Raw genomic sequence first — 23,183 nt, 5'->3', positions numbered from 1 at the left:
TGAATGGTTAACCATTATACTGGCTCATAATGTTTGGACCTCCTACTAGTTGAACACTTAATGGTTCAGACCTTTTTACTGATTCAACACTTACCCATTCAGATGTTACCAAACAGTCTATAAGTCTGAATGGTTAAGACCTCTTTTCTGAATTGGTCAGACGTTTGCCTCTGAATGATTAACCATTATGCTAGTTCTTAATGAAACACTTAATGGTTCATACGTAATCTTACTGGTTGAGCACTTACCCATTTAGAAGTTGTCAAACAACCCCTTAGTCTAATGCGCGTTAAACTCTTGACCCGGTCAAGATCTCACATTCGAGCCCGGGTTGTTCAGTTTTCATGTTATTTTTTCAAATCAGTTAATTTCAAATTAGTTTTATACATGATATAAATTTATAATTATTGAAATACTGGCCGAGTTACATCAATATAGCAGGTAAGCGAGCAACAAGCTGCGCCGCTACCCCTTTCGGAATAGCAAACCCTAGCCTATTAAAGACAAACCCCTGCCCCCCTGTTGATGAGCAGCTGCTGTGGACAACCTTTTGGACCCTAGTCAACAAACGTATAGCTTCTGGAGCTAGGGAGCCAAAGGTGTCGAAGGCGAAGGGGACAAATGCATGTTGGTTATCAGCACATGCTTTAGCGTGTTTATCCACCTTTTTAGATTCCGCTTTCCTTATAGCCTGTCCTGCTACAAACCCGCTTTCCCTTAAACCAGCTAAGGGGGAGACTCCTATGAGATCCACACAAGCATGTTTCCCTCCCGCCCAGCCAAAGACAAGCAGATCCGCTGGTCTCAATGTAGATCTCCCTTCCATCGGATCTGTAAGGAAATTCACAGGGGCCTCCTTCTTGGCAGAAATCCCCGCTCTTCTCAAGATGTCCCCCAAAACATCTCTCACCCAGTCGTTCCGATATTTGAAACCAGGGAGCTCCTTACAATGAATAGCATGCTCCCCGTATTTATCCATGCAGGTTTTACGGCAAATTGGGCAGGTTTCATCTTCTGAATACATAGGGATCATCAGCCGGTATTTGAGGATAGCCCTATACTCAACAGCCGACATGCATTGCCCCAGCCCCTCGATCGGGATAACAGTCAAAAAATCTTGCGCATGGGGGCCTTTCAAGCACTCAATCACCGCCTTCTGGCGGGGAGACAAATCGAATGTTTCTCCCAGACTCCGAGCGATTTTATACATTTAATACATAAAATGTTTTGACTAAGTTTTCAGGAATATTAATCGGAAATTCTTCTTTTAAAAATGGGTTAAGTTATTTATTTAATTAAGTAAACAATCTTAAAAGAATTAATATCAATTTATAAATTAAATCCTTTAATTGATAAATAAATCTTATAAATTATAATATATATATATATATATATATAGGGGGCTGCTAGAATGAGAACCACCCCGAGTTGTAAGAACCGCGAGAACCACACCATCCGGGTCGCCGTTTACCACGATTTTTTTTTACAACTAGATGTGTAAATTATAAACACATCCGTAAAAAAAAAATTTAAATGCCCCCCCCCCCCGAGGGGGTAGTTTTTTACACCACAAGTTTGGTGTTTTTATTTTTTTTTCTTTTTTCTTTTTTTTTTCACCAAACTTGTGGTGTAAAAAACTACCCCCTCGGGGGGGGGGGGCGTTTAATTTTTTTTTTTATGGATGTGTTTATAATTTACATATCTAGTTGTAAAAAAAAATCATGGTAAACGGCGACCCGGATGGTGTGGTTCTCGCGGTTCTTACAACTCGGGGTGGTTCTCATTCTAAGAAAACCATTTTTTCTTTCTTCTCAAGTTCTAAATTTATTTCATCGAATTTGTAAATTAAGATATTATTTATAATCTTATATGGATCAAAGAAGAGAAAACTCAGACACATAAAGGGATATAGTTGAAACACAAAGGAATGAAAACTCCATGGGTGACAAACTCATTATTGGTGAAGAAGAGGTTAAATAAGATGTGCATGCATAAGAAGTAGAGAAGATGGTGACCAAAATGCCATGAATGAACTAGACAAAAGGCATTCATGGTGAAGCTCAAGGTGAAAGTGAAGGTAAAGGAGAAATTGAAGGAGAAGGAGAAGGAGAATGTGAAGGTGAAGGTGAAGGTGAGGTTGATGTTGAAGGTGAAGGCATAGACAATGATTGTGTAAATTATTAACGGGGAGATGAAAACGCCATGGAAGATGACGTGGATGGTAAAGAAATAGAAAACTAGGATTACGATAAAAAATACTACAATATGAGATTGTAAGGTATAATGGTGAAAGAATATTAAAAAGCAATGTGAATGAGGTTTTGCAACTACTGGTAGAAGATCTAAAATGATGGTTGATTTGAAAAGGGATGTTGGTTGCCCAAAGATGGTGGAAACAATGCTTAAAGCTTTGAATAGGCACATGCAACCTACTGAAAACCTACAAAGGATGCATGTAATTGATCAACCGCCAATGAATATCCAAAATAAGATTCAAAACTCTATCACTGAACCGACAGAAACACAATACAATGAAGCTTTCTTGACAGACCTGGGTAACAGAACTGTGACTGCATTTGATAAAACATCACAAGACATCCAAATGCCTGTGACTAAGACACAATTTAGTGATGTTTTCATGGAAGAAGTAGAAAAAACAGAAAAATAAATTGTAACAAAAGGGTGTGAACAATCCGCTGCAATGTATGACCAAATACCAATTGAGCAAGTGTTCACCAGAGAGGGCATAAAGTGAAAATATTATTTAAAAGCTTAACTTCCTTCACCAACTCTATAATTTAAAAGCTTCAAATGCTATAAGAAACATTATTGTGTTTTTATTGAAGCGAGAATGCAAGGTAGGCTCCACAAGTTGATGGTGTTAAACGCCAACCGTGACAAGATGAAGATGCTAAGACTAATGAGGAAGAAGAGGGAACTGATGGTTACATCTCCTATGTAATACCATTGGATGAAATTTTAGTTTGTTCTCTTTCTATTTGTTTTTCTGTTGTAATGTTTTCATCCTCATGTATTATAGTAAAAAAAAACATCATTATAATGTTTTCATTTTAGTTTCTACTGTAATACCATAAACCCTAATACCCTAATACCATCAGATGAAATTTTAGTTTGTTCTCTTTCTCTTTCTATTCATTTTTCTATTGTAATGTTTTCATCCTCTGCTATGTTTTCTCTCACACAAAAAAACATCATTACAGAAAACATTGCCCTTTTTCATCCTCATGTATTATAGTAAAAAAAAACAATAAAACGCCAAATACTCATCAAAAAGCTTTGATAAACACCAATAATGTAATGTTTGTGACGAATCTTCGCTAAACGACAAATACAACATCTTTCAACAAACTAGAAAACATAATCGGTTAGGGCATATGGAAGAGGAAATTTAAAACATCTAGGTATATATACGATAAGAAAAATGGCCATAGGAATCATAGTCAGTAAATATAAACGTTATTTAGCAAATACTGTTCAGTAGAATATAAAAACGCCATGATTGAGGTCTTACAGAATATAAAAAGAAATACACAAATGACAATAATACCCCTTCGTGTGAAATAGAGCATGTGCCACGTGTCATCACAAGAATATATGTATTTAAGCTTGCATTGGTTATATAGAACTCGATGATATGACTGTCCCTTTAGATGTTGATGTTCTAGGACACAAGGAATAAAATTCAGGCGTAGTGTATTGTCCTTGAAATAAACTCTTGAAAATCAGTTTGTATGCCGCTTCTGTTAAGTGAACCCCATCCCAGCTGACATATTTATCTGGTTCATCACACAATATCGTGGATGCATCTCCACATCTTATGGATGCGTTGTAATTATACGGCCCTCCACCTCCACAACACGCCTTCAAAGCCCCGTTTGTGAATCCTGCAATTAGACCATTTTGAAATGCTAGATTTTTGTGTTACCATATTAAATATACTTGACTTTATAACATGTTACATACCATATTCATCAGGAGAATAGTATATTTGCATTAGAGCATTGTAGTAGTCCGCATAGATAACAACGACATTAGGATTAAGCTCTCGAATCTGATTTAGTTTTGTTTGCAACATTTTGTTATGATATTCGCTGAACTCATTTAACTTGGTGAGACAACCTGTTATAGGATCATAACCTTCGTTATTAGATACACCTGACACACCCGTTGTCAAATATGAGGGAAAGCATCCAATTGGAAAGTTTCCTGGAACAACTAGAGTTTGAGCCCCCATCTTAATCAACTCCTGTATTTATAACTATTATATTCAAGTCACTGTAAATCAAATCATATTTTAATAAATAAACCGGCACGACTATCACTTGCAAACCTTGTCAAGTAAAGGGTCACACTATAAGTTTTCTTAAATTCACCTTGACTATTTTATCGAAGATATTTTGGGGATCATACTATTAAAACGGCGACATTGTATATCCTTATTAATAAAACTTGGTTGACTAGATGATTAACAGACCCGTCTACTCTTGTCAATGACCAAAGGAAACATCCTTTGTTGGCACGTGAATTTTGGTAGTGATAATTCATATATTATATTACATTGTATAAAACATGTGTTGTGATATTTGAGCGGCTACTTACATTGATTGTGGAGACGATGGAATCAATAACAAGAGGAACGTATGATTGGACATAATCAATGGATCTTCCCCGGATTAATGGAAGATTGTAATCATTACCACCAATTTCACCCATAAGTATCAAAGAATGCCCAATGAAATTTCTACAAGCTGCAACAATTATAATAGTAAGTACTTTACTAAGAATAAACAAAACAGGTGCTTAACATATATATATATATATATATATATATATATATATATATATATATATATATATATATATATATATATATATATATATATATATAATTAACAGAAATCTTTAAGGACATGTGTAACTTTCTAGTGTTTCCTCCTTATTAGTGGCTCTCCTATTAAATAATAATTTTATCACTTCTCTTTCGTATTAATTTATAATTTTCTCATTCCTCTTTTATTAATTTGATATTTTGTTTTCTCAATTTTTTTGAACGGCAAATTTGGATCACCGGAGTATAATCGTGCCACCAGCGGAACCACCCGATCATATCCATCTTCATTTAATGAATGGCAAATTATTTCCTCTATTTTTTTTCTTATTTATAACTATTTAATATTTCGTTAATCCAACCTCGTGTAATACACAAGTTTCTAACCTAGTATATATCGGATCATGATAAAATAAAAACTCCCCCGAGCTATGAGAACCGTGAGAATTCCTACCTCACACAAGAGTTAAAAAAAATCCCAAAACCTATATTTATGACTAACTTTGAGATGTAAAAAAAAACCTGCATGCGAATTTTGACACTTTTGTCTCTTGGGTTTACATAAGTGTGAATAAAGTTACGTAATTAAAAATCCGTCAAAATTACGTAAACGTTTTTTAAGTTTACACTTATGTAATCACTCATACCAGTTTTTTTTTTTATTTTCCGTAAAAAATAGTTACATATAAAAATACGAACAAAAAAAAAACATCATATAAGGTTCTAATGATTTCTTTCAACTCAAAAGCGTTTTCAACTAGGGGTGCAAACGAGTTGAGCGGCTCGCGAGCTACTCGAGATCGGCTCGAGAAAAAGCTCGAAATGAGCTGAGCTTTATCGAGCCCGAGCCGAGCTTGAACCTAAAATAAAGCTCGTCTGTTTATCGAGCCCGAGCTCGAGCCTCGCATGTGAAGCTCGTTAGGCTCGTCGAGCCTTATCGAGCCTTAGTGTAAACGAGTCGAGTCGAGCCGAGCTTATTCAAACTTGTTTACAAGCCTACCTCGAACCTAAAAAAAAACTTATTTAGTAAACGAGCTCGAGCCCGAGCTTCACTTATCGAGCTCACGAGCCTAAAAAGTATAATATTTATATTATTTTTATTTAATATATTAATTAATATATAATAAATGAGCCGAGCCTGAGCCGAGCTCGAGCTTGAGAAAATACAAACGAGCCGAGCTCGAGCCCGAGCTCACATAGAGTTAACCGAACTCGAGCCTGGTCAAACTTGGGCTCGGCTCGGCTCGTTTGCACCCCTATTTTCAACATATCCATAGTTCCATATATATATATATATATAGGGAATCGCTAAAATGAAAACCACCTCTAGTTGTAAGAACCATGAGAACCACTTTCTGGCCCTTAGATCAACTAAATGGATGGATGTGATTAAAAGTAGATAATATTAATATTAAAAGCTTTCTGTCTTATTATGTCTTTAATATTATAATCCAAAAGGGTATTTAAGTAAAATCACTCTATTTTGTCTTTTTATATATATTAATTTTAAATTACATTTTTTGTCCTATTCATTAATTAGTTTTTTGACTTAATTATTTTTTATTTATAAACAGATTTTTTTGTAAAACAATTTTTTGAAATCAAATTTTTATTATAATTTTTTTAATTTTTAAGATTTTTACGCCCGGCCTTTTCACGCCTCGTTTTTTGACGCGCCGTTTTTTCGCCCGGCTTTTTCACGCGTCGTTTTTTCAACGCGCTGTTTTTGTGTTTTACGCCCCGGTTTTTTACGTTAACGTTATTTACGTTTTACGCGCTGGTTTTTTGCGTTTTACGTCCCGATTTTTTACGTTAACATTATTTACGTTTTACGCGCCGGTTTTTTGCGTTTTACGTCCCGGTTTTTACGTCAACGTTTTTTTGCGTTTTACGCACCGGTTTTTTATGTTAACGTGTTTTACGTTTTACGCGCCGGTTTTTTATGTTAACGTTATTTACGTTTTACACGCCGGTTTTTTTGCATTTTACGTCCCGGTATTTTACGTCAACGTTTTTTTACGTTTTACGCGCCGGTTTTTTACGTTAACGTTTTTTACGTTTTTACGTTTAACACGCCGGTTTTTTACGTTTTACGCGCCGGTTTTTTTACGTTAACGTTTTTTACGTTTTTACATTTAACACGCCGTTTTTTACATGCCTTTTTACGTTTTTAACCCCGGCTTTTTCACACCTCTTTTTTTCACGTCTCGTTTTTTTTACATGCCTTTAACGCGCCGTTTTTTCACGCCTCGTGTTTTTTAACCCCGCTTTTTCACGCCTCGTTTTTAACCCCGGCTTTTTCACGTCGGTTTTTTACGTTTTACGCCCCGGTTTTTTACGCTAACTTTTTTTCGGTTTTGCGTTTTACGTAAAACATTTTACGTTTTACGTTAAACTTTTTATGTTTTTAATTTTTACGTTTTATGTAAAACTTTTTACGTTTTAAGTTTTACGGTAAACTTTTTACGTTTTACGTAAAAGTTTACGGTTGAACTTTTTTTCCACAAAAACTTTTTACACGAAAACTTGTTTACGCAAAGACGAACGCACCCATAAATCGCAAAGTCGGTAGGTGTCTCGGATAGATTTTTATCGTCATCGACGGGGGAAAAGAATATAAAAAACCAACAACAACAAAAAAACAAAAGTGTATCTAAAAAAAAGGGTTTGGCTCAGATTTTTTCCGATAATTAAAAGGCTGCAAAGTGGGGTTGCAGGTTCAAAAACCTACCCTCCACTATCCTTAGCCGCGCCATCATCATAAATTGTCGGGAAAATTGTTTCGAACTATCACTGCCAATCTAAACCCCCCAATATCAAAAACACAAATCAATCCAAAAAGATGAAAAAAACACCAGCACCAACGGGCACCATCGGCACCACTTGCAATCGGTCACCTGTAAAACAATCGACATCGAAACCTATAAACAGTCTACAAAAATGAACTGTTGCCACCAGAATAGTATAGTCCTACACTTTATGTTATCACCCATAACAAAAATACTTACAACCCAATAAGGCATGTTATGAACAAGACCCGAACATGAGCTAAGAATCATTTGGGAAGATATAGCAAAAAATCCTAAGAAAGAAATTAATGAAATACTCAGAGGACCACGGGATTTGATAAGGCAAGACAACACAACAGTTTCTGGATGGGCCATTGCTATTTTACTTCAAAATCTCATTTATGAGCATGTTGCCAAAATGAAATAAGAAACTCTAGTAAGACAGATCAAGCTTTGGAACTACAAAACATCATTTTGGGGTATATTGCTAACCCCTATTACGAAACCCAGATGATAATCAAGTGACCTAGACAGAAAAGATCAAGCTCCATCACCGCCGCCGACCAACTCCCATCAACCACCTCCCCACCACCGTCTTCCGAAGAACCACCTCCCACCACCGTCTTCCGTCGCCGACCAAGCACCTCCCACCACCGTCCTTCGCCACCGACCAAGCACCTCCCACCACCGTCTTCCACCGCCAGAGCATAGCTTGGTCTTGGTCCTGGCCATCAACATCATAACATCACCCCATGTTCCGAGATCTGGTTATTTTTTTTTGAAGTCACTTGGTGAACAAAGTTTGAGAGAGAGAGAGAGAGAGAGGAGATAAGATTTTAAAATTGTGATGTGATTAAAAAAAAGTCTGTAGACTTTAATGAGGCAGACAAAGAGACAGAGATGATATTTCGAGTAAATGACAAAAATACCCTTAAATGTATAAAATAATAATGCATAAGTGGTAAAGTTTGATTGGTGAAAAGTGGTTCTTACGGTTCTTACAACTTGGTGTGGTTTTCATTTTAGCGGCTCCCTATATATATATATATATATATATATATATATATATATATATATATAGGGGAAGGTTCATTTGAGAAGAAATTTAATGTGAGAAGAAAAAGAAGAAAGGGCATATTAGTAAAATACTATTTCATTTATAACTCATATCATTAATTTTTCTCTCTTTAATTAATTAGTCAAATAGTAATTAATTATCCTACATATAATATACAAAACCTACACATATCAAAATTTTTCCTACATATACCCTACACCTTATAGAATTTTATCTTACACAGTCGAAATTTATCCTACACACCTCGAAATATATCCTACACAACTCGTAATTTATCCGACACAACTAGTAATTTATACTACACTTTAAATTAATTTGTTTTTTTAATTTGGAAAAAAATATATATTTTGAAAAGGAGTTACAAATTTAATTTAATTAGTTATTAAATGTGAAGAATACAAATTAATGATTTATGTAAGTTTACCAATATACCCTTATATTAAAATTAAATGCAAATATTAAATGAAGTAAAATGGAGCATTCTTATTGGTTGAAACTTCTTATTTTTTCTTCTTACAAAAAAATTCTTCTCATTTGAACCCTCCACTATATATATATATGGTAGAGTTATTGTAAAAAAAGAAGAAAATAGTGGGAAGTAACACTAGTCAATATTTTGGTAGATGTAGATTTTTTTTAAAAATCTAATTAAAAGGTAAACGGGCAATAAGCTCCGACGCTACCCCTTTTTGAATAGCAAAACTAAGTCTTTTAAAAACTACATCCATAGATATCGGGGTCATAACATTACTATGTATGACCCTTTGAACTCGATTAAGTAGGTCCACAGCCTCTGGCGTAAGGAAATCAAAAGTATAAAAAAACAAATAGGATTAACACGTATTGGTTGTCAATGCACGCTTTCTCGTGTTTGGTCACTTTGCCCGAAGCAGCTTTTAAAGCAGTCTGACTTATTGTGAAAGAACTACCCCCTAAGCCCACAAGGGGGGAACCTTGTTAGATCCACACACGCGTGTTTTCCTCTTATCCATCCAAAGACCAAAATGTCAGCTGGTATAAGGGTAGATCTTCCTTTCAACAGGTCAGTTAAGAAATTCACTGGTGCCTCTTTCTTAGCAGAAATCTCAGCCAGTTTGAATATGTCAAAAAGCACATCCCTAACCAAATCATGTTGGTAGTTGAGCCTCATGAGCTCTCTACAATGAACCGCATGCTCCTCAAAAGAGTCCAAACACGCCTTATGACAAACATGACATATCTCATCAATCAGAAATAAAGGAATCATGAGGGAATACTTAAGGATAGTACGATACTCCATCAATGACATATACTGGCCTAACCTATTTGTAGGTATAGCGAGAAGAAAATCTTGGGCATGGGGTGCTACTAAGCACTCAAAAACGGCTTTTGTCTGACGATCAAGGCAAACTGTACTTCAATGTCATGGACAATTTTACTAAAAAGAGCACTCACCAATGCATGTTTGGCTTTAGGGGGCAGTGTCCTTATTAGTGAAACCGTTGAAGTCAAAGCTTGGAATCGTATCACGAAGACAAGCCAAACCATAAACATAATTAGAATCCATACCACATATGCCATTGTCTCATAAGATGTGGTCATGAAGCACCCAAGATTAGGCCCTCAAGGCCACAAAGGCATATAATGAAGCCTCTACTGCCGAATACAAACCCAAACCCCCAAGCCTAATAAGTAAGGAAGCAAGTCGCCACTCGAAGTCTCCAAAGAAAGGACCTCCTCAAATGACCAATTCCTCAATCGCCTCGCACAAACCTTTGTCAAAGAATAACGTTGTATGTTCCATGTGATCAGGTTGACATGTCGCCAAGCTAAAGAAAAGTTTGGCAATCCCATACATGATCGAAGCATGAGTAGTTAACCACTAATAAAACTTGCGTCACTACTAACCCCTCCCCCCACCAAGAAGGTTCACCCCCAATAATGGCCTCCCGATGTTCATAGGTAATAAACCCTCCCGAAACTTGCTACCATCACAAGAAGGCCAAAAAAGCTCAGGTTTCTTAATATTTAGTTCAAGACCCAATGTTGGACCCATCACCTTAATGATATCCAACACTCCAGCCACCTCTTCTGAATCTCCAGTGCCGGCCCCATCGTCAAGATAACAAGCATGAAAAAGAAGCTTGCATTTGTCTATAATCTGATGAAAGTGTAGTGGTGGTGTGTATATTAAGTCGCATCCTTAAGTTATAAACGAGTTGTAATAGATAAGTTAAACGAGTCGTAAATAAGTTAACAAGTTAACCCTTGATTTGTGTATGTGTTTGTATATATATTGTTGTAAATGATAATCAGAGAAAGGATAATCAAAAGGAACTGAATTTTATTGATATATTTCTTCCATACAAAACAAGAAAAAACGAGCCTTTATTTATAGGCTTTACAAGAATAAATAAAAGGAAAGACTTAAATATGGATATGATGTTGATGATCCATTATTTTTCTAAATTATCTTTTTTCTATTTCTAACACTCCCCCTCAAGTTGAATTGTGGGATATCCATGATTCAACTTGGATTGGTTTTGATTATGTTTGGTTTTTGGTTTGACTACCGTCTCCTTGACATGGTAGTTTGAGCTATTGAGTTACCGCCTTTAGACATGGTAACTTTTGGTTTGATTTGAGTTACCGCCTTTCGACATGGTAACTTTCAGTTTGATTTGAGGCTACCATCTTTCGACATGGCAACGTATTTTGGGTTTTGGTTTCCCCTCGAGTTGAAAAATTCAACTTGGCCATTTGAGTCTTGGCATTGGTTTTGATTTGGGTTTTTTTTTGTTGAGCTTTGATTTTTTGAGCGGAAACGTTGGTACTTTTTTTTTTGTTTTTTTAATATTTTCTTTTATTTAAAAAAGGAACCCTTCGTCTTTTTGACTTCATACGGATTATATAATTCTTTATTGTCTTCACTCCAACTTTTGCTTCATCAGGGAAGAAGACATGGATCTGTTCAGAGCCATCATTCTTCATAGATTTACTAATGACCAGATCCTCTCGGTTCATATGCTCCCCATACTTGGAAACAAACTGCCTTCTATCCATCTCGAGCTCGAAATCTCCAACCAAATAATTCCTGTCCTTCAACATCTCCATAACCGTTTTGCGTATTCTGAACAGCCTCTTGATTTCTTCTTCCGACAACGAAGTCGACATCGTTCGTTTCTTCTCTGGAAGTGAATTAGGGTTTCTTAGCGGCGGAGAGAGAAATCGGCGACAGGGGGAAGATGGTTGTGTGATTGCTGAGAAAAATAGAGAACCTTTATTGTTCTTCGTGGGTTGAAAGGTTCGTTGGGAGCAAGGAAGACTGAAGGACGAAGACTGTTAGGAACGGATCTCTGACCCCTTTTTTCCGAAACTTGATTTTGATTTTGGATCTGGACGATCTGGGCCGATGTGAAACTATGAAGAAGGGGCAACGAAGAAACAGAGAAATCACAGATTTGAAAGGTTTGGTCGAACGATTTGTTGAACGATTGATTTGGTCGAACGATTTTGGGGTTTTGGTTTTTGGTTGGAGATTTGATATTCCAATGTTTTTTTTTTTTTGTCTTGCTGGTTTGAGAGAAACTCTGCTCTGATACCATGTTGTAAATGATAATCAGAGAAAGGATAATCAAAAGGAACTGAATTTTATTGATATATTTCTTCCATACGAAACAAGAAAAAACGAGCCTTTATTTATAGGCTTTACAAGAATAAATAAAAGGAAAGACTTAAATATGGATATGATGTTGAGGATCCATTATTTTTCTAAATTATTTTTTTCTATTTCTAACATATATGTCTATGTGTGTGACTGTGTGTAGGGATGCTTTTTAACAGGCCAACATATTTTCTAACCAATATATGCTATTTGGTCACCTAATGAGACTTTTTTTTCCTTTTTTCAGTGAGTGTAGTTTCCAAATGGATAACCGTTATCCATTTTAATTCCTCTAGATTACTATATTGACAATAATGATCCTTCAAGTTTCGATTATGCACATTAAGCCTCTTAAATTTATATAAATATTTTGAGTTTTAAATGCGGGCATTACATTAGACACAGCCAGTGACCCCTCTGTTTTCTAATTTAAGTTCTCTAATTTTCATTGTTGTTAACATGGTTATTTTGCTAATATAGAGGATGTATGGAAGAATAAAATTGAAGGGCTTAACCAACTATCAAAGACTATTCTACATTGATTAAGTTGACATCTGCTTAAAACCAAACAGGTGGTGTTGTTCGAGAGAGCCGATCTTTTATTAAATGTCTCAACTTTTTCATGAGTTTTTGATTTCATGTTATATAGAAGCATTATTTATTTTGTTTTCAAACATTTTGTTTACTATTGGTTAAAATGTAGATTTTGGAATGTGTTGAAAGGGACAATAGAAGCATCCCAACAAATTTCTCAAAAGACCATTGTCTCTGCTCCAGACTTGGGTCAATCGGACCATATAATACAATCAGGCCAAACGGTGAATGGGTCATATAGGTTGAAAGTAACTCAATGTTTATATATAATCCATATACATTAGAACCTCTTTAGATTAAAACTTGATAAATTAATAATTGTCTCTGCTCGTGACTTGGTCGATTTAAAAAATATTGTTTTCAATAAATTGATAGTAATATGTTTTGGAGATTTATAAGTCCTACATCACATCAATATTATTTAACTAATAATCTTATAAGTTATCATTCGACTGATATAGATAGACCACACCAATGATACAAATAAGAAACTAACATAAGTATTATACAATATATCATGAGTGAGTTGAAAAAGTAATAGAAAACGAGTACCCTGTTGTAATTTGTTAACACAACCCGTGAAACTCTACTATGGTACAACAATCTGTTCAATTAAGCTCGAAACATCACCATCTTTTCTGTTGCCAATTTTATTTTCTCAACAAGACCCAGAGTCAGTTCCGGTAATCCTTATTTCATGGCTCAGTTATATTTTGATTAACAAAAAAATATTTAATTTTCAAAAAAAAAAAAAAATATTTAATTTATAAATCTAAATGCTATGATATTATATAGTTTGCATAACAGACTCCTTTAGAGTAAACGAAAGGATCCGAAAAAAAAAACGAAAAAAAAAACTGTAATTAAATGTAATCGATTAATAAGTGCCCAGCGGGTTTTAGGTCGGGTATAACCAATGGGTATTTTTAATAAACTAAGGATATACCTGAAATCCTCATGTATACCCAATAGCCTAACGGGTAATTACCTGATAGATACCTAACGGGTTTGAACCGGGTATGAGACAAGCTTTTATAATAGGGTATCGGGTTGGGATTACCCAAACCTGACCCATTGCCATCCCTAGTTTTTAATGTTTTGAAAGCCGAAAAACACAATGGCTAGAAGCAACAAGCACAGAACAACCATACCTGAAGAATTAGTGTTGCCACAAATAAAAGGCAACGATTGTTTAAACCATGCTAACTGATCTTTTAGAGTTCCGTTAATCACAATACTTTCACCGCATTTGGCTTCGATAAATGACGAACTCATTGCTGTAGAACCCCCGGTCGCATAGTTCACTCCTTGCCTAAATGCCATCAAACTCCCACTCCCACTCCCCTTGATGCTTAAATACGGTGGTATCAATGGCAACCCAAGACTCTCCGCTACAAAAGCATAAACTCATTTACAACGGCTCTGCTAAAACTAAGTAAAGCAACTTAACTGAAGCAAGATGGTCACTTTGGACATGTAAATTCGGAAAACATTGTATACCAGTTTGCTAAAACTGAAGCAGGGTGGTCATTTTGGACATATAAATTCGGAAAACATTGTATACCATTTTGACAGGGCCAGCTCAACCAAACGTAAGGCCCAAAGCGAATTAAAAATTTAAGGTCCTTATAAAAAGAAAAAAAGAACGTTTAAAGTAAAGTTTTATATAAACATAAAGTTATAATACACGTTACCGGATCGAGTATAAAATGATTTTGCTAAAAGCATCTCCTGAACTTTTGACCAATTGATACACACCATATTAAATGATAAAAAAAACATCACGTTAGCATTTTTGTATACCTGGAAACCCACTCCATCAAACTGTGACAACTTTAAGTTAGAGCAGATTGTCATTTTAATCCCTGAGATTTGTTTTAAATTGACACCTTAGTTCAAATAGTTTTTTTTCTCTAGGTCTCTGAGTTTTTCATTTATTTGATATTTTGGTCCAACCTACTAACTTCGTTAAAAATGACAGTTAACTCACACAAATAGTTTGGTAGTTGTCACTTTCATCCGAAAACCATTTTTTTTCTTTTATTCGATTATATATATAAAAATACTTTATTTAAAAAAAGACTTAAACTAAAAAAATAAAAATACATATTAATATATAAAAAAACCTTTAATTTTTTTAAATCAGAATATTAATTAAGGTAGAGGATCCTGTAAAAAGTGCTCAAAGTGTAAGAAGTGTGAGAAGTGTATTATAACACTATATATAATACTATATAACACCATATAAACACCGTATAACAATATGTAACACCATATAATACCATATATAACTATGTAACACCATATATCATTATATAACAAATATAACACTATATGTTGTCTGATAGCATGTCTATGATAGATGTATAGTGTTATATTTGTTATATAAGGATATATAGTGTTACATAGTGTTATATGGTATTATATGATGTTACATATTGTTATACGGTGTTTATATGGTGTTATATAGTATTATATATAGTGTTATAATACACTTCTTACACTTCTCACACTTTAGGCCCTTTTTACACTATCCTTACCCAATTAATTAATATATATTAAAAAACCCGTTAATTTATACAGCGTACACTCGTACATTAAGTAATATTGTATTTTACACTTTCAGTATATATATATATATATATATATACATAGGGAGAGTTATCTTGAGAACGCTAAATATTGCGAGAACCGTCAGAACGAATGAAAAACCAATCAAAACCAAAAAAGTTTTATTATACAACCCTCATTGTAACTAAAATACAACATCAAAAAAAAAAAAGAATTTACAATATTAAATAATTCATATTTTTTCCTCTCAAAACTGCTCTTATTAGAATTTTTACACACGTGTAAACATAACAAATTTACACATGTGTAAATTTTCTTTATTCACGAATTCACATAAATTAAACGTGTAAAGTTAATTTCTAAGATTGTATTCGAATAATAATGATAAGTGTGAAAGAAAATATTGAATTTTCTTTGTTTTTTACCAAGTTATTGCGATTCTTTTATTCGTTCTCACGGTTCTCACAATATTTAGCGTTTTCATTTAAACTGATCTCCCCTATATCGGTATATATATAGGGTTAGGTTTATTTGTGAACGACCCCTTTGATTGTGAACATTAGTGAACTCATCTTAGCCATTGGTTATCAATACACAACTGTATACACATGTGTAAATCAATGGTCAGGATTTAATGATGAAAATACACTAGTGTATTTTACGATTTGATGATGTAAATCAGGTTTTGTTAACTCAGTTCACAAATACACTGGTGTTCACTTTAGAACCCCACCCGTAAATTGTTAAATACTATCACCACTAGAAACCAAACTTTACCTACGTAAAATTTACCGACGGATCGAACAAAACCAGATGGACTATAAATATCTGTCGATGATTACAATATCCGATTGGCATTTAACATTTATTTTTTCTGAGTGTTTCTTTAATAAAAGCGAACATTCAAAATACAAGACAAATTAAAAATTTTAAAGCTCGCGGACTCTGTTGGTGATCCAGTGTTCAAGTGGTAATGATGGAAACCAAATTCTTTCCGCATCGCGTTTATGAAAGAATTGAAATCTTTTATTGGAATCGGAATTAAGTGTAATGAAGATATATATTATATATTTTGTTTGGTTAGTCAAATTAGCGATGGAATTGGAATATTACCAAATGTTGGTCACCATCTCTAACCAACCAACAATCATATTGAATTGAAGACTAGTAAAAACAGTACCATAGACGGAGAGAGGAGTTAGTTACCTAGGAAATCAATGATGAGACGGCCATTGGAGCAGCGGCCGGTGGACTGGCCGATGAAATTTTGGCCGTAAGGCGGATCACATGGAAATCCAACATCTTCGGATAAGGAAGCCAGATATTTCAGGTTCCCGGTGTCAGCAATGGAGTCACCAAAGCTGATGATGGATGAAAAGCATCCATTAGCAGCATACAACCTACCACTCCATAGCACCACCAACAAACCTGCAATTATTCTGGAGGTTGAATAAAACGCCATAGGAGGATATTATTAATATTCTAGTTTTAGTTTTCTACATATCTATATATAAACACACTTATTTGATGTTGCTTTTGCCACATAATGACCTACCATAAGTATTTTAATCAATAATGATTTTTTAATAATTAGTGGCATAATAATTAGAGGTTTGGTCCAACTATGCGACTACAGTAATGAATTCGTGGTTTATCGAAGCCAAATGCGGTGAAAGTCTTGTGATTAACGGAACTCTACATGTTTAGTTAGCATGGTTTAAACAATCATTGCCTTTTATTTGTGGCAACACTACTAATTCTTCTTGTTCTCTGCTTGTTGCTTCTATAGCCGTTGTATAATATATACAAACACACCCTTATCCCTTCTTTCTCTCTCTCTGTTTTCTTAACGGCGTATGGTTAGGATATCACTAACCGGGTTAGTAGTTATTATGTTAGTATCACCAAGTTAGTATTAAAACTCCCCTTGCTTGGACTTAAACCCAGGACCTACAAGAGAAGCAAAGCTTCCACCTCTCCTTAACCAATAGGCCAAGAGATCATTGGTTCTCGATCTTTCGTTTTCTCTCTCTCTTCCGGGAAACCACTGGAGAATGCAACACAATGGTCTCTTACGCTTCCCCTCCACCGCCGTTGTCTTTGACGACATTTCTATCGGCATTCGCTTCCAACGTTTCATTTGAGAATTATTGTCTCTCTCCGACGGTTATGGATTAAGGAGGAAGGTGTCGAATCCCCTAACTCCGGTTGGAGATTGAAGAGACTCGTCAGCGTTCAGAGGGATCTTCCTTCGAGTCTGCAAAACAAAACACCGTTAGCCTCGCCACGGAGGGCCCCAGATGGGGGATCGGTGACCAAGCTCCGGCGTGAGAATAAGTAAACTTGCTGGAGACAAAAGGTAATTCCGCGCGTGATGGTATTTTCCGGAATATTTGGTGTGAATCCTAGATTCCAAGTATTCAATAAGAGAATGTTCGGAGTTAATGTGCTTGTGTGAGTAAATGCTAGGGTTATTCAATGCATACCTTGGTCTAAGAGGAGGATAACTTATATAGAAAAAGCCACTTATCAGCTGGGTGGAGATCACAAGGGGATCTAACAGTTCCTTGTCGGACAGAAGGGATCCTTGCAGCGCTCCCAGACGTGTTTTTTTTTTCTATCGGAGAGATGATCTCTGTCATTAATGGGGCATGTACTTTCCTCGTACTTCCCTGACGACCATACTCTTTCTCTTCTTGCAGGCATTAAATGGCCTTGCAGAGGAGAAGACATGATGGACTTGGCCTTTCCCGCCTCTTTCTCATGTAACTCATTAAGGAACGATAGTTGGGCCCGTTAAGAAGCCCAATTGGAGCAGTCCAGACAGGGAGCCCAATCAAGGGGCCCTCGTCGACAAGTAATCCTTAGTCCAGGGTCATGAGTTTTTGCACGTGGGCCTGGACTTATTGGCTTACGGCGTCGCAAATGTATGGTGGGTCCTGGTGACGCACCTACATCATCCTTGATGATGCCCTATTCTGCGACATCTATGTGATCCAATGGTCAGGGGTAAAAGCCATCTCCACGTGTGTCAATCCGGCGGTTATTTTTTGAACTCTTGATAAGACAGTTACCGCCCCCTTGATGATGCCATTAAAACCCCAAAACCGCTCATTATCCCCACCATTCTTTTTTTTTTTTCTCTGCACTTGTTCCACTTATTCTTTCCCTTAATTTCATAATCCCTCCAATCACAAGTCAAAAGGGCAGAGCCTCAATTCCCTCCATTATCACCTAGGAGGAACTGGAGTCTTTCATCACATCCTATTGTATTCCATCTAAGCTTTCACCATGTCTTCCTGGTCCCAACGATCCGGCGACTTGCTCGCCGGAGTGGATCGTGATTTAAACCCTTTCTTTCTCTTTTTGCGGTGTTCGATATCCATTGTCGCCGTTTAAAATGAGTCTTCTTAAGCACTATGGGATTCACTTCTCTTAGCTACATCTTTTGGCCTTCCTAAGTATCGTTCACTTTGAGTTATCTTGTGCCGCTTTAGCCGGGGAGCCGTCGATAATGCTGTTCCGGCGATTCTACCGGTTGTAGTCCGACGGTGACTGGTTGACCTTTGAGAAAAGGAAAGACAACATTTCTCTCCCTGTTATTCTTTTATGCCAACCTCTACATATCCAAAAGAGTGGAAAACCCGATTCATCTTTGTCTCTCCATCTCTTTTATCTGAACCCCTTTCCATCAGGGACCCTGTCACTGCAATAGAAGATGGTGTCCCTCCTTTGTCTGGTGTGGAAGATGAGTTGTGGAGAAGTATGTACGAGCACTCTACTCGTGCTTTCAATTTCCTGAGGGCATCTTGGCGATGGGGGGTTTGAGTCTTTTTTACCCAACTCATCCTAGGGCTTTCTTTGATGGCAGAGGTAAGTTTTCCCCTTGGTGGTGTTTTGACTAAGTTTCATTGTTTAGGATTTTTGGTACTGCTTGTTTCATTACACCTGTGTTTATCCCTTTGTACATAAATGTCTTTGTGGAGTTTGCTGCAGGCTGATGTGAGAGGTGTGTCTTATGTGGTTGAGGGTGTTGTAAATCATGAAATGGGTGATGTCCTTAGGGGTGAGGTCCCCAATGCTGAGGGTTTGCATGTTGAAGCGGTCCCTAGGGATGGGACTCCTCCCCTTGAGAGGGCTTCCCCTAAAGTGTCAGAGGTTTCTCAAAACTCTCCCCAAGTTGAAGATATAAGTAGCGGTGATGAAGATCTGGAGACCCGGCTGTGTCAGAAACGCAATCCTGATCCAGTTGAAGATATAACTTGGACCTTCTAAAAGGCTCCATTGGATATTATTCTCCTTTTTTCCGCATTTTAGAAATTATCATCAGCCATGATTATTATTTATAAATAATAAAAAGTAAGCTTATGGATAATAAACTCATCACATTCATCAATAACATATATTCAAAAATACATTTTATTGTATTTGTGTATTTGGACTAAAGGACTAATCGGTGAACCAAAATTAATCTAATTTAACATAAAATGTATTTTGTAATTTTAGAGAAGTTAGTTAAAAATTTAGATGTAAATTGCCAACTCTACCGCAACGCGCAGCTTTCCCACCAGATAAAAAAAATGTTGTAGTATATAATGTTTATCATAAGAGTTTCCCATACGTTGCAGCTGCGAAGCGTGAGTGCTTTTAAATACACACACACACACACACACACAACATATATATGATTTTTAAACGTTTTTAGGTTTGAATTATGTTCTCGACCCATATTGTCGACTCGACTGCAATGCGTGGGTTCCCCACTAGTTGTTTATATATATATATATATATATGTTATATTGTGAAGAGACAATTATAAAAGAATTCATATAGATTAACAAAATAAACTAGTAATAAGGCATGTGCGCGTTGCGGCGTGAGTACATCGCAAACATCGAATGGATTTGTTCAAGTGTTAGGTGATGCGTTAACCATACGAAAACGCGTGTTTCGACATATTTGATTGAACTCAATGTAACCTATATAAGTATTGCGATTGGATCATAACGAAAAGTAAATTGAATCTATCTCGTACAATCATAACTTATTCTATAGAATTAATTAAAGCTTTGAAAAAAAAAGAAAGGAAAAAAAGAAACCACAATTTGACTCCACTCTGTTCGGGACAAAATTTATGAAAACGTACATAAAATAAGTAAGAAAACGTATTATTTGATTGAACTCAATGTAACCTATATAAGTATTGCGATTGGATCATAACGTAAAGTAAATTGAATCTGTCTCGTACAATCATAACTTATTCTATAGAATTAATTAAAGCTTTGAAAAAAAAGAAAGGAAAAAAACCACAATTTGACTCCACTATGTTCGGAATAAAATTTATGAAAACATACATAAAATAAGTAAGAAAACGTATTATATATAAAGAAAAAGCATATCCAAATGTAGACCAACTCGAATTGATACAGACGCATACATAAAAATACGCACGTAAAAATGTTTTTTTAAACGAAAACGTGTTATATTTGACCTAACCATAGTTATCGATAGCGAACATAGCATTCGCTATCGCACACTTCGTAGCGAATCGACCATATCTCGCAATATGTTACTTAGCGACTCCATAGCGTGATTATAGCGGGATTCCGACCATGAATTTCGGCTCCTGTGCTGTAATTTCTGCCGGAAACCTACCGAAAGTCAGGAAGAAGAAGAGAAGAAGAAGAAGAGCGGCTGCGTTCTGTGTTTTAGCTTTCTAGGGTTAAATACTTTTTGGATTTTAACCTTTAACCCCTCTATCTTTTCGCTAGTTAACATATAGTCCCTAAAACTTGTAAAAATTTACATATAAGTGTAAAAATAGTTTGTGTATTTTAACATTTAACACCCTCTATCATCACTAGTTTGGGATAGTTTGGAGGGTCGAGGGCTACCGGGGAAGTATATAGACATAATTAAGGATACGTACGATAGAACAGAGACTACTGTCCGCGCGCCAGTAGGAGATACAAACTTCTTTCCTGTGGAGGTAGGACTCCACCAGGGGTCTGCGTTGAGCCCTTTTCTTTTTGCGGTTGTCTTGGATGAGTTGTCCAAGTTGATTCAGGAGACAGTTCCGTGGTGCATGCTTTTTGCAGACGATATTGTGTTGATTGCAGAAACTAAACAGTGCCTAAACGAGAGGATAAAGGAGTGGCGAGTAGCTTTAGAGGGCAAGGGCCTAAGGATTAGTCAATCTAAGACTGAGTATCTACACTGTGATTTCAGCGGTGTAGCCATTGACGATGAAACCCAAATCACCATTGAGGATCAATTGGTCCCGCAGGTAACTAGATTTAAGTATCTAGGGTCGTTTGTTCAAAGAGATGGTGACATAGATAGTGATGTAACCCATCGCATACAGGCTGGCTGGTGTAGATGGAGGGCAGCCAGTGGGGTATTGTGCGATAGGAGGTTCCCAATTAAACTAAAGGGGAAATTTTACAGGGTAGCAGTTAGGCCAGCTATGCTATATGGAACAGACTGTTGGGCTATCAAGAAGACACAAGCGTGAAAGATGGAGGTAGCAGAGATGAGGATGCTGAGGTGGATGTGTGGACACACGAGGTTAGATCGGATAAGAAATGAGGTTTTTAGGGAAAGTCTAGGAGTGGCTAGTATATCAGAGAAGATTAAGGAGGGGAGATTGAGATGGTTTGGGCATGTGAAGTGGAGGGAAGCGACGACACCAGTTAGAGTAGTGGAAACTCTTACTGTGCAGGGGAGGAGAGGAAGAGGCAGACCCAAACTGACATGGGATGAGCAGATTAGGCATAATTTACTAGAGTTGCATCTTTCTGAGGACATGGTCCACGATAGGACTTCGTGGAGGCGTAGGATTAGGGTTAAGGACTTCTAGCGGTCTTAGGTGGATTTCAGGGACGTAGGTTTTTCTTATTCTTTAAGGGACTTTTCCAGTGATTGCCTTCTTGTGTTTATGCCCAAATGATGTTGTATGCTATTATACATGATTTACATTGTGTTTATGCCCAAATGATGTTGTATACTATGATACATGATTTACATTATATTGTGCCACTCTGATCATTTTCTTGGTAATGGGCGACTTCTTATTTCTGTATTCTTTCTATATTCTTTGACTTGTTGTGTTGGTTTGCTGTTCGTTTTCGAGCCGAGTGTCTCTCTGGAAGCAGCCTCTCTATCCCTAGGGATAGAGGCAAGGCCTGTCTATATCCCACCCTCCCCAGACCCTATAAGTAGCTCTGCTATTTGTGGGATTTACTGGGTATGGTTGTTGTTGTTGTTGTATCATCACTAATTTACATTTGGTCCTTATACTTCAAAATCTATACATAAAAAATATAAAACTAACACTATATATATATATAGGAACAGGATCAGGAGAAAACGCCCAAAAGTGTGAGAACGGTGAGAACGAACGCATCCTGGGCGAACAGTGGCGCGGGACATGATTAGGGTCTGACGGGTTTTTTTGTCTTTTCAATATTCTTCTTTTTTCCCGATTTTCGCGTGTGATATGTTGCTTCATTTTTGACGTGCAAGATAATTTTGGCATTAACTAGAATCATTAATTACTTGGCGTTTTACTGTTTTTCCCCGATTTCTTCTCGTTAAATTAATTCTTTTTGTGTCATGTAGTTAATTTTTTTTGGCGTTATGGCGTTTCCCAGGTCATTT

At 36.3% G+C, this 23,183-nt stretch overlaps 1 protein-coding gene across 1 annotated transcript; it reads right to left on the bottom strand.

The window, feature by feature from the left end:
- Positions 1 to 3,443: 3,443 nt before the first annotated feature.
- On the bottom strand, positions 3,444 to 17,017 carry LOC110918471 (GDSL esterase/lipase At1g31550). The gene is made up of 5 exons (XM_022162781.2): positions 16,731 to 17,017; positions 14,105 to 14,344; positions 4,621 to 4,769; positions 3,985 to 4,267; positions 3,444 to 3,905 (listed from the first exon to the last, which is right to left on the bottom strand). The coding sequence occupies exons 1-5, from the start codon at positions 16,984 to 16,986 to the stop codon at positions 3,637 to 3,639; spliced, it is 1,197 nt and encodes a 398-aa protein (XP_022018473.1). The 5' UTR covers positions 16,987 to 17,017; the 3' UTR covers positions 3,444 to 3,636.
- Positions 17,018 to 23,183: the final 6,166 nt, after the last annotated feature.

This window comes from Helianthus annuus, chromosome 16 (genome assembly GCF_002127325.2).
Source record: "Helianthus annuus cultivar XRQ/B chromosome 16, HanXRQr2.0-SUNRISE, whole genome shotgun sequence".
NCBI lineage: Eukaryota > Viridiplantae > Streptophyta > Magnoliopsida > Asterales > Asteraceae > Helianthus > Helianthus annuus.
The sequence above is the reverse complement of the archived record's forward strand: the minus strand, read 5'-3'. Positions and strand labels throughout refer to the sequence as shown.